This window comes from Sus scrofa, chromosome 3 (assembly GCF_054392235.1).
Source record: "Sus scrofa isolate SSC_HxYL_T2T_F1_AM1 chromosome 3, Sscrofa_HxYL_maternal_Yorkshire_Landrace_v2.0, whole genome shotgun sequence".
NCBI classification, from domain to species: Eukaryota; Metazoa; Chordata; class Mammalia; order Artiodactyla; family Suidae; genus Sus; species Sus scrofa.
In genome coordinates this window covers 45,373,700-45,385,000 of record NC_139385.1, presented here as the reverse complement: position 1 = coordinate 45,385,000, position 11,301 = coordinate 45,373,700, and the positions used below count along the sequence as shown (strand labels likewise).

The following is an 11,301-nucleotide window of genomic DNA, read 5'->3' as shown; positions in this document are numbered from 1 at the left end:
CAATACCACATGGATAACCTTATCTCTACATTATTTTGTGTTTTTTTCTCTACATAATTTTGGATGTGTGCTGTTGCTATTACCTATAACTCAGATTCTTTGACATGAGTCTTCTAGATAAAAAGGTAAATGCAATGGAATACTACTCAGCCATAAAAAAGAACAAAATAAGCCATTTGTAGCAACACGAATGGAACTAGAGACTCTCCTACTGAGTGAAGTAAGTCAGAAGAAAAAGACAAATACCCTATGATATCATTTATATCTGGAATATAATATATGGTACAAAGGAATCTTTCCACAGAAAAGAAAATCATGGACTTGGAGAATAGACTTGTGGTCGCCAAGGGGGAAGGGGAGGGAGTGGGATGGATTGGGACCTTGGGGTTAATAGATGCAGACTTGCCTTCGGGATGGATTAGCAATGGGATCCCACTGTGTAGCAATGGGAACTGTCTAGTCACTTATGATGGAACATGTAATGTGAGAAAAAAGAATGCATACATGTATGTGTGTAACTGGGTCACCATGCTGTACAGTTGGAAAAAAATAATAAAAGGTTAAAAAAAGGTAAATGTACCTGCAATACGGGTAATTATAGATTTCCATACAGAAAGACTGTACTGTACCATTCTCTATGCCCCCCGGCAATATACCTGTCTCCCAACAACCTCACCACCAATGTGCTGTTAAGTTTCTGATTTCTATAAGTCTGATAGATTTTTTTTTTGTCTTTATTTTTTGCCATTTCTTGGGCCACTCCTGCGGCATATGAAGGTTCCCAGGTTAGGGGTCAAATCGGAGCTATAGCTGCTGGCCTACGCCAGAGCCACAGCAAGGCGGGATCCAAGCCGAGTCTGCAACCTACAGCACAGCTCACAGCAACACCAGATCCTTAACCCACTGAGCAAGGCCAGGGATTGAACCCACAACCTCATGGTTCCCAGTCGGATTCGTTAACCACTGAGCCATGACGGGAACTCCAAGTCTGATAGATTTTTTGTTAAAAAGTAACGCAATAAAGGTTTTTAAGATTTGCATTTCTAATTACAAATAGGGCTGCACATCTTCTCATGTATTTTATTTTTATTTATTTTTATTTTTTTGTCTTTTTGACATTTCTTGGGCCTCTCCCGCAGCATATGGAGGTTCCCAGGCTAAGGGTTGAATTGGAGCTGTAGCCACGTCTGCGACCCACACCACAGCTCACGGGAACGCCGGATCCTTAACCCACTGAGCGAGACAGAGATTGAACCTACAACTTCATGGTTCCTAGTCGAATTCGTTAACCACTGAGCCACGATGGGAACTCCTTCTCATGTATTTAGGGTAATTTGTATTTTTAAGAGAATCTCTCTTTCCAATTTCTAGAAATTCTTTTTTTTTTTTTTTTTTTGGCTATGCCCAGAGCATGTGGAAGTTGACAGCCAGGAATTGAACCCAAACCATAGCAGGGACAACACCCAGTCCTTAACTACTAGGCCACCAGGGAATGCTTAGAAATTCTTATTTTTTTTTTCCATGCCTGCAGCATACAGAAGTTCCTGACCAGGGACTGAATCCAAGTTATACCACAGCTGTGACAACACTGCATCCTTTAACCCACTGTGCTTGGTGGGGAAAAGAACTCATGCCTCCACAGCGACTCAATCCCCAGCTTTTTTTTTTTTTGCTTTTTACAGCCAAACTCGCAGTAAGTATATGGGAGTTCCCACAGCAATGTGGGATTCAAGCTGCATCTGTAACCCTACACCACAGCTCAAGGCAACACCAGATCCTTAACCTAGTAAGCGAGGCCAGGGATCAAACTCACATCCTCAAGGATACTAGTCGGGATCATAACATGCTGAGCCCTAACAGGAATTCCGGTAGTCAGATTCTTTTTTTTTTTTTGTCTTTTTTTGCCATTTCTTGGGCCGCTCCCGCGGCATATGGAGGTTCCCAGGCTAGGGGTCTAATCGGAACTGTAGCTGCCAGCCTACGCCAGAGCCACAGCAACGCAGGATCCAAGCTGCGTCTGTGACCTACACCACAGCTCACGGCAACGCCGGATCGTTAACCCACTGAGCAAGGGCAGGGACCGAACCCGCAACCTCATGGTTCCTAGTCGGATTCGTTAACCACTGCGCCACGACGGGAACTCCCGGTAGTCAGATTCTTAACCCACTGTGCCACAGTAGGAACTCCTAGGAATTCTTCTTCTTCTTCTTTTTTTTTTTTTTGTTTTTAGTCTTTTTAGGGCCATACCTGCAGCATATGGAGGTTCCCAGGCTAGGGGTCTAATCAGGGCTGTAGCTGCTGACCTATGTCCCAGTCACAGCAATGCAGGATCTGAGCTGTGTCTGCTACCTACACCATAGCTCACAGCAACACCAGATCCTTAACCCACTGAGTGAGGCCAGGGATCGGACCCCAAACCTCATGTTTCCTAGTCAGATTCGTTTCCCCTGTACCACGATGGGCATTCCAGGAACTCCTAGAAATTCTTAATAAAGTAGGAAAATTAGGCTTTTGTCTAATCTGAGTTGCAAATATTTCCCTCCAATATACTACATTTTATTTCGTTGTATATTTGTTTTTTATTTTGTAATACCAGAGTTTTTACATTTTTACGTATTTACTTTTTTGATCTTTTCTTTCAAGACTTCTGGATTTGTGAGTCTTAATTAGAAAAGCTTTCCTATCCCATAGCTATAAACAAATTCACACACATGGTCTAATTTTGTCTTTTTTTAAAGAAAACATTTAACATCTTTGACATTTAGTTTTTCTTGGTGTGCAAAGTATGGTGTGATACACCAAGTTGTCCCAACACCTTTTATTAAAATGTCCCTCATGAAGTTCCTCTGTGGCTCAGGCATTTAAGGACCTGGTGTTGTCACTGCTGTGGTGCGGGTTAAATCCCTGGCCTGAGAACTTCAACATGCCATAGGTGCAGCCAAAAACAAACCAACCAACCAACCAACAAAACAAAACCCACCAAAAAAAAACAAAAAACACCAACTCCTACTCTGCCTTGCAGATTGGAGATGCCAACTTTATCACAAAGTGAACCCTCATATATATGTGAAGCTATTTCTGGACTTTTTTTTTTTTTGGCCGTGCCCAGGGCATACACAAGTCCCTGGGTCAGGGATTGAACCCATGCCACAGCAGTGACAATTCTGGATCCTTAACCCACTGTGCCACCAGCAAACTCCAATTTCTGGACGTTTATTCTGTCGTACTGTTCTATCCACTCACAGGCCAATACCATATGCTGCTTTCATGACAGGATTCACTGGCTCCTTTGACACCTGATAGGGCTCGGCCCCTCCTAGCCCAGTGCTCTTCTTTACACTTTTCCTAGTTACTTGTAGCTATTTTTCCATTTGAATTCGAGATCAGATTGCCTAGTTCTGGGGGGAAGAAGCCTATTGGGTCTTGTTAAAGCGATTACATTGAATTCATAAATGAATTTGGGGAGAACTGACCTTTTTTTTAATGTTAAATCTTCCAAACCAAGAACAGGGTATTTCTTTCCATTCATTCAAATCTACTTCTATGTCCTTTGGAAGTATTTTCAAGTTTTCCTCCAAATTTCTGCACACTTCTTAAATTTTTCCCTAGGTGTTTAACCTTTTTTATGACTTTTGTACATCTTCTAAATGACTGCATATATGAAAGCTAAGGATTTCTGTATAATAGTTTAACACCCCATTGCCTTAAGTGCTCTTATTATCTATAGTAAGTTTTCAGACATTATCTAGGATTTTCCAGCTACACATTTAAATCGTTTGTAATACCAATGGCCAACAAGCACATGAAAAAATGCTCAACATCACTAATTATTAGAGAAATGCAAATCAAAACTACAATGAGGTACCACTTCACACAAGTCAGAATTGCCAGCATTAGTCTACAAATAACAAATGCTGGAGAGAGCGTGGAGAAAAGGGAACCCTCCTGCACTGTTAGTGGGAATGTAAATTGGTACAACCACCATAGAAAACAGTTTGGAGGTACTGCAGAAAACTAAATATAGAACTGCCACGTGACTCAGCAATCCCACTCCTAGGCATATATCCAGACCAAACTTCCATTGAAAAAGATACATGCACCCTATATTGATAGCAGCACTATTCACAATTGCCACGACATGGAAACAACCTAACTGCCCATGGACAGATGAATAGATTAAGAAGATGAGGTACATATACACAGTGGAATACTACTTAGCCATAAAAATGAACAAACTAGGAGTTCCATTCATGGCTCAGCAGTTACTGAACATGACTAGAATCCATGAGGATGTGAGTTCAATCCCTGGCCTCGTTCAGTGGATAGGGGATCTGGCATTGCTATGCACAATGGTGTACACCAGCAGCTGTAACTCCCATTTGACTCCTAGCCTGGGAACTTTGATATGCCACAGGTGCGGCCCTAAAAAGCAAAAAAAAAAAAAATTTTTTTTTAAATCCAACAAAATAATGCCATTTACAACAACACGGATGGAACTAGAGACTCTCCTACTAAGTGAAGTAAGTCAGAAAGAGAGAAACAAACACCATATGATATCATTTCTATGTGGAATCTAATATACGGCACAAATGAAGCTATCTGCAGAAAAGAAACTCATGGACATGGAGAACAGACCTGTGGCTGCCAAGGGGGAGGGGGAGAGAGTGGGATGGATGACGAGTTTGGGGTTAGTAGATGTAAACTATTGCATTTGGAGTGGATAAGCAGTGAGGTCTTGCTGTATAGCACTGTGAACTATATCTAATCACTTATGATGGAACATGATGGAGGATAATATTAGAAAAAGAATGTATATATATATATGTATGTATAACTGGGTCGCTTTGCTGTACAGCAGAAATTGACAGAACATTGTAAATCAACTACAATAATAAAAAATTTTTTAAAAAGAAATAATATATAAATAGTTGCAGTTTTCATCTTTCTCTTAAATTCTTATACATCTAATTTTTTTCTCATTAAAATATACTGGCTAATGCCTGAAACACAATATTAAATAATAGTAATGACAGTGGGCTTATTGTTGTATTCCTTTTTCGTTTGTTTGTTTGTTTTAGGGCCGCACCTGCAGCATATGGAGGTTCCCAGGCTAGGGGTCTAACGGAGCTGTTGCTGCCAGCCTACACCAGAGCCACAGCCTTGCCAGATCCGAACCACGTCTGCAATATTGTTGTATTCCTAATTCTAATGAGAATGCTCCTCGGTGTTTCCCATTAAAGATGATGCTGGCTGAAAAGACAAGTAGCCCATTAAGGAAGTATCCATTAGTTACAATTTTGTTAAGTGTTCTTAGGAAGAAGGAGTTTTTTCAAATATTGTTTCAGTAACTATGAAAACAATCATAGGATTTTTTCAAATATTGTTTCAGTAACTATGAAAACAATCATAGGATTTTTCTCCTTTTCATTATAAGATGCACAGATGTGTAACAAATAGACTTTCTGTGACTAAATCATTTTTTGCATTCCTGGAATGAATCTTGGTCATGGCAATTTTGATCAGGTTGTGATATTTCTGTTTTAGTGTAACTTTAACTTCATAAAAAGAATCTGGAGGTCGTCCTCTTTTTCTATACTCTGAAAGTTCTCATAGCGTTTGAATTGTCTGACTGTTAAAGATTTACAAGAATTTTCTGTGAAACTAAGGCTAATCCTTTCTCTTGGGTATGGGACTAGTTTTTCTTACAATTTTAAATTTCCTTTATGGAAACTGGTTTAATCTGTTTGTGTATAAATCTTTATACTTACTAGTTCTATTTTTTCTAACTCATTGATTCCTAAGTCTGTATTTGTTAATATACATATTTTTGGCTGCACCATACTTGTGGCTTGTGCCATAGATGTAGCAGCAACCCTAGATCCTTAATCCGCTGTGCCACAAGGGAACTTCCATGTATTTGTTGATATTTTGTTCCCATTTTCCCTTCAATTATCTTGTTTTCCTAACCATGAGTCAGAGGCTTAATTATTTTAATTTCTGTAAATCAATATACATGTTTTTACAGCTGTGAATATTCTTCTGAGTACCACATTAGGTAATACCATAGATTCTGGTAGCGTTTTTCCAGAAAAATTATGCAATTTTTATTTGTATTTATCCTTTGACCCAAGGTTACTTAATAGTTTAAAATTTTCCAGGTAGAAGGAACTTTTTTGTTCTGACTTCATTTTTAGTATCTAGTTGTACTATATTGTAATAGATCCTGTATATTATTTCTACTTTTGGACTCTATTGAGCCTTTCTTTGTTGCATAGTATGTAGTCAATCTATATCAATTGTATCCTTTTTTTTTTTTTTTTTTTTGTCTTTTGTCTTTTGTCTTTTTAGGGCCGCACCCGGGGCATATGGAGGTTCCCAGGCTAGGGTCGAATCAGAGAAGTAGCCACCGGCCTACACCACAGCCACAGCAACACAGGATCTGAGCCGCATCTGTGACCTACACCACAGCTCACAGCAAAAGCGGATCCTTAACCCACTGGGCGAGGCCAGAGATTGAACCCAGGTCCTCAAGGGTACTAGTTGGGTTCATTAACCACTGAGCCACGACAGGAACTCCCTGTGTCAATCTTGAAAAGGTATATTCTCTTGCCAAAGTAGATGGCAGATATAACCATAAGAACTACCTCACGGAGAATTTTTTATTTATTTTATTTTATTTTTTTGTCTTTCTGTCTTTTTACGGCCGCACCCATGGCATATGGAAGTTCCCAGGCTAGGGGTCCAATCGGAGCTGTAGCCTCCAGCCTATGCCATGGCTGGAGCAGATCCAAGCCGCATCTGCAACCTACACCACAGCTCACAGCAACGCCAGGTCCTTAACCCACTGAGCGAGGCCAGGGATCAAACCTTCATCCTCATGGATGCCAGTCAGGTTCATTTACTGCTGAGCCACGACAGGAACTCCCTACCTCATTGAGAATTTAAGTGTTCTGCCTTTTTGATTGTTTGCATGTGGTTCACTTGGACAGAAACACAAATTCTGTCTTCTCCTGTCCAGGGCTCTCCTTTGGATTTCTGTCCCCACAAAGTTCATTCCCTTACACTTTTGCCTTTGCAAACTGACCAAAGGTAACCATATAGGTTATCAACTATATGCTGGTGATTCCCCAACCTCTGCATCCTCACATCGGACCTCCAGTCCTCAATGTCCAAGTGCTCAGAGGACAACCTCTTTTTATTTCACGCCATGGACCGAATCTCCTCTAAAATCAAACCTGTTTTCTTCCAAACTCTGCTCCTGGGTCCAAATCCTGCCCTGACCTTATCACAGTTCCTTATAGCTACAACTTAGAAGCTCTTAGAGAGTGGGAATGGAACATTATATATTTTTTAACCTCCTGAATATCAACTCCAAAACCAAACCCTGCCTAAAGGAAAAACAAAGAGCATTTTTAAAATGTTGGTGAAAAACTCATCTTAAGTCATCAGCTTCAGGGTGTGGGCAAGGGAAAGGAAAGGAGAGGGTGACGCCTGGGTCTCGGGGCTCAACACGCATGGCCAGAGTGTTCCTGCAGTTGGCAACATACCCACCAATCAGGCACTCAAAATAAATGCTAGCTTTGCCTAAAACTCAGAAAAAAAACTCGGTATAATTAATCTGATCTGTTCATACTTTTTCTTAAAACAAAGAAAATATTCCTTAGAATAATCATGGGAAGTGAACCAGGCCCATTATATCCCGCTACCCTGACCACACAGTGTATGACAAGAGTTCAATCATCATTATAGATTTCTTTCATCTCAAGCAACTCATAAAACTTACTCTTTGCTCCATTTCAGCCTCAGAACCAAACAGTCCTGAAGGCAAGGTAAAACGTATTAGGCACCCAGCAAAATTATTTCTGAGGGCTCCTGGCTCTAGGGTAGCAGTATATTTCTAGGAAAAAGTTGAAACATCTCTAAGTAGCTCACAGAGAAGCTGCTACCAGATGAGTCTGTACGCAGCACTGAGGACACTTGGTAACCATTACTGGGAAATGAGTAAATTCAAAGGCCCCTTTCACCAACCATGTAGGAAATTCACTGACAAAATTATAAGAAATGCAGCAAGGAGGCAGACAGCTGTAGGCCAAGACTGTAAGCTTTGATGTTAGAGTCCCTGAATCCAAATCCCTGCTCCATCACCTACTGCCATGTGACCTTTAGCCAATTTTTTAACTTTTCTCTGCTTCAGTTCCTTCATCTGTAAGTACTAATTCCTATGGCCCAAAGGACTACTGTGAGAATTACATGAGATAATAAACGTACGCCAAGTACTTAGAATAGCATCTAGTACATACTGGCACACAAGTGCTTAGTAAGTGCTAAGTGGGATATATTTTCCCTTATACTAGTAGGCTTTACAGCTATTGAACATCAAAAAAAAAAAAAAAAAAAAAAAAAAGGCTTAAAAGAATTAGAATTCACGCATCTAATGAAAACACTAATGTAAAATATATCTGTTGGGAGGATAGCACTGGATGCAGAAAATGGATTCAGAAACAGTATATCTGAACTTTCTACCTAGCTCTTTGAATGTCTGATGGTAATACATCAGGCTCAGGTCTCGCTCACCAAGAGAAGTCCCCTCCACTCTTGCTGCCTCCAAGATAGAAGGAAAATGGCCACTCACAGCTGGAGGCTCTTCCACATAGGATAAAACAAAAATCAAATGTGTGTGTGGGGGGGGAAGGCCTCAAAAAAGCCTGAGATGAAATAGAACATGCTTTCCCCACAGCCTTTAATCTGAACACACAAGGACCTTGATTTCTTACCTAGTAATATCATCTCCCCAATATTGTCTTCTTCCATCTCTGAGGTGCGCTGCTGAGCAGGATCCAGGCTGATGCATTCTTCTTGGGAGTGAAATACATTCAAATCCTCAAAGACCACCAGCTCCTGAAAAAGCAGCAAGCCCCCTTCCTGTTAGTAACACAGGTTTCTTGACAGCCCTGCTGTTCAGAAAGGCTGAGACCCAAAGATCAGGGAAGGGATGATGAAAGGGATCTATAAATTCCAGGCAGACAGGAAAGCAAGGCTCAGAGAGGAGTCAGAGGAAAACCAGAAGACAAATGTCCAAGGAGGCAGCGAAGAATGAGCCTAATCTTCCTGCTGACTCCCAAGAGTGTGTTTTTAGACATGGGAGGGCTGCAAGGGCAGAGAAAGCAACACATACCAACAGTGAACAGGAGAACTCAACCTACCTCGGGCTGAGCTTTCAAACACGGAGACCCTGTCTCCTGTTTCTGCTGGATTCCTTCTCTGGGTAGAAGCTTCACTAAAGGATGAGGTTGCACTAGGGAAAAGGGAAACAATAGTTAATAGAATAGTGACTCTAATGAGGAGACTACCAACCTTGAAACCAGGCTGTCCTCATTCCTTTGATAGGTAACTCATAGCTTTTTCTGCTCCCAATAGCCTGGTCAGAGATCAAGCCACAGGGTCTTGAACCTACATGGGGTCTCCTCAATATGATGATAGAGGATGACTCCCTATGTGCATTTTAAAATTTACTACTAAAAGTTGGGGAAAGGCAAAGTCTGAAGACACCCACAGCAAACGAGTTTTCAAAATTCCACACAAGCTGAAGTTAATTCAATACTTCATCTACATTTCTTTAACCCCAAAAGATACTCCCCATTGCTCTCAGAATGTCTGGGTAAAACTACCCCTACAGAAAAGATGTACACTGTTTATCCTATGGCTTTACACACACTCAGCAAACCACTCAAGCTCCAGCTTGAAATAAAAATACTCCCTCTCCCTGGTATGTTGACTTTCTTTTTGGCTGCACCCATGGCTTGTGGAAGTTCTTGACCCAAGACACTGCAGTGACAATGCCGGATCCTTAACCCTCTGCTCCATGAGAAAACTCTAGCATGTTGACTTATTAAAATCAATTCCTTTTTTCTGACACCCACCACCCTAACTTGAATTCATTACTAACATGGAAGCCTAGCTTAGCCCCCAGTACCATGCTCTTCTCTTCTGGTGAAACAGTATGTGCTTCTTACCTGTGTTCTGAAGGTTGGAGCTCACATCCTTCATAATAACCAAGGTCTCCTTGACTTTCTGACTGGGCTGAACTAGGCTTGGCTTGGGCAAGAAGGTGAGAAAGTGCTCCAGAACCAGCTGGTGGATGGTCTTGGACCCACTAGTAGCATCTCGAAGTAGGTCTTGGCCCAGCTTGGAGTTGGGAGGAACTCTCAGAACAAAGGACCGCTTTGGCTTTGGGTGCATAGGAACCACTTTTGCAGCCATCGTGCCTTGAAATCACATGCCACAGTTGTTTCTGCAGAGCTTTGAAAGCCACTTCTTACTGGAGGTAACCTATCAGATGGCCACACACAAGAGATGAGAAAAATCACGGGTCAGGCTGCGCGTGCCTGCATCCCAGTATGTGTCTTGGGTAGTGAGGCCACGAGAGATCTAAAGGAAAGATAAGCTGCGGTAGGGAACTCACAACTGAAAGGAAGATCCCTGAACCTGATACTCTTAGCAAGGCCTCAAACGAATATACTGAGAATGAAAGCATAAGATGTCCCAACCTCAAGATTCAAACAGAAGGGAGCAATGGCATCAGGCAAATGACCAAGGGCCATCCTCCCGAGAATATGAAGTGCAAACTCCACTGGGAAGAACGGGTTAATTCATGCTGTAGAAAGAGCAAGGAACTAGAAGACAGGAAATCTGGGGTTCAAAACCGAGGGCATCTGCTTAGAAGTCAGCTTGGCCATTGAATTTGGCCTCACTGAGCCCCTGGGATCGCAGGTCCCTCAGACGCCCTTTCGGGGGTAGCTGACGGCTCAAGGGGCAAACGCAAGGCCGAGTGAGGTGTCTACAAGTAGCCTGTTAACGCCCTTCCGCCCTCGAAGCCCTGTAAGAACGGCAGGAGACAATCCAGCGGGGCCCACTGGGCCGGACCCACTCTACAGCCTCTCCCACTGGCCCAGGACAGCTCTACCGCAAAGCCCAGTTGGCGGCATTGCCTAGGGTGCGCTCCCGGCTACCTATTCCCGTCAGACTCCCCCCCTGCAATGGACCACGCTCCGCGCCTCAGCCGCCGCCTCCGCGGCCGCCTCCGCCTACTTCCCGCCCTCCCGGAGTCCCTCACCTCTGAGGTTCTGCCGCCCGTGGGCGATCGCTCGGGACAGCCCAGAGACCCAGACTCGAGAAGAAACTGGGAAACTAGGCGCGAGAGGCCAAACCCACCCCTCGCCCTTCGGAGTGTCCTCCCAACCGGCCGGCAACTATTGGTGCTCGCCGCCGTCAGTTGGGGAGGACGACGGGGACGCGATGCCT

The 11,301-nt window shown here is 42.7% G+C and overlaps 1 protein-coding gene across 2 annotated transcripts in view; it reads right to left on the bottom strand.

The window, feature by feature from the left end:
* The window catches only part of ZNF200 (zinc finger protein 200), a 21,203-nt gene extending 9,959 nt beyond the window's left edge, over nt 1-11,244 (bottom strand). For both annotated transcript variants that reach the window (XM_021088110.2, XM_021088111.2), the window contains exons 1-4: nt 11,114-11,244; nt 10,014-10,329; nt 9,204-9,295; nt 8,775-8,898 (exon numbers count right to left, since the gene is read on the bottom strand). In XM_021088110.2, the coding sequence (XP_020943769.1) occupies nt 8,775-8,898; nt 9,204-9,295; nt 10,014-10,260 (463 nt within the window). In that variant the 5' untranslated portion in view covers nt 10,261-10,329; nt 11,114-11,244. The remainder of the gene's footprint in view (nt 1-8,774; nt 8,899-9,203; nt 9,296-10,013; nt 10,330-11,113) is intronic.
* Nucleotides 11,245-11,301: the final 57 nt, after the last annotated feature.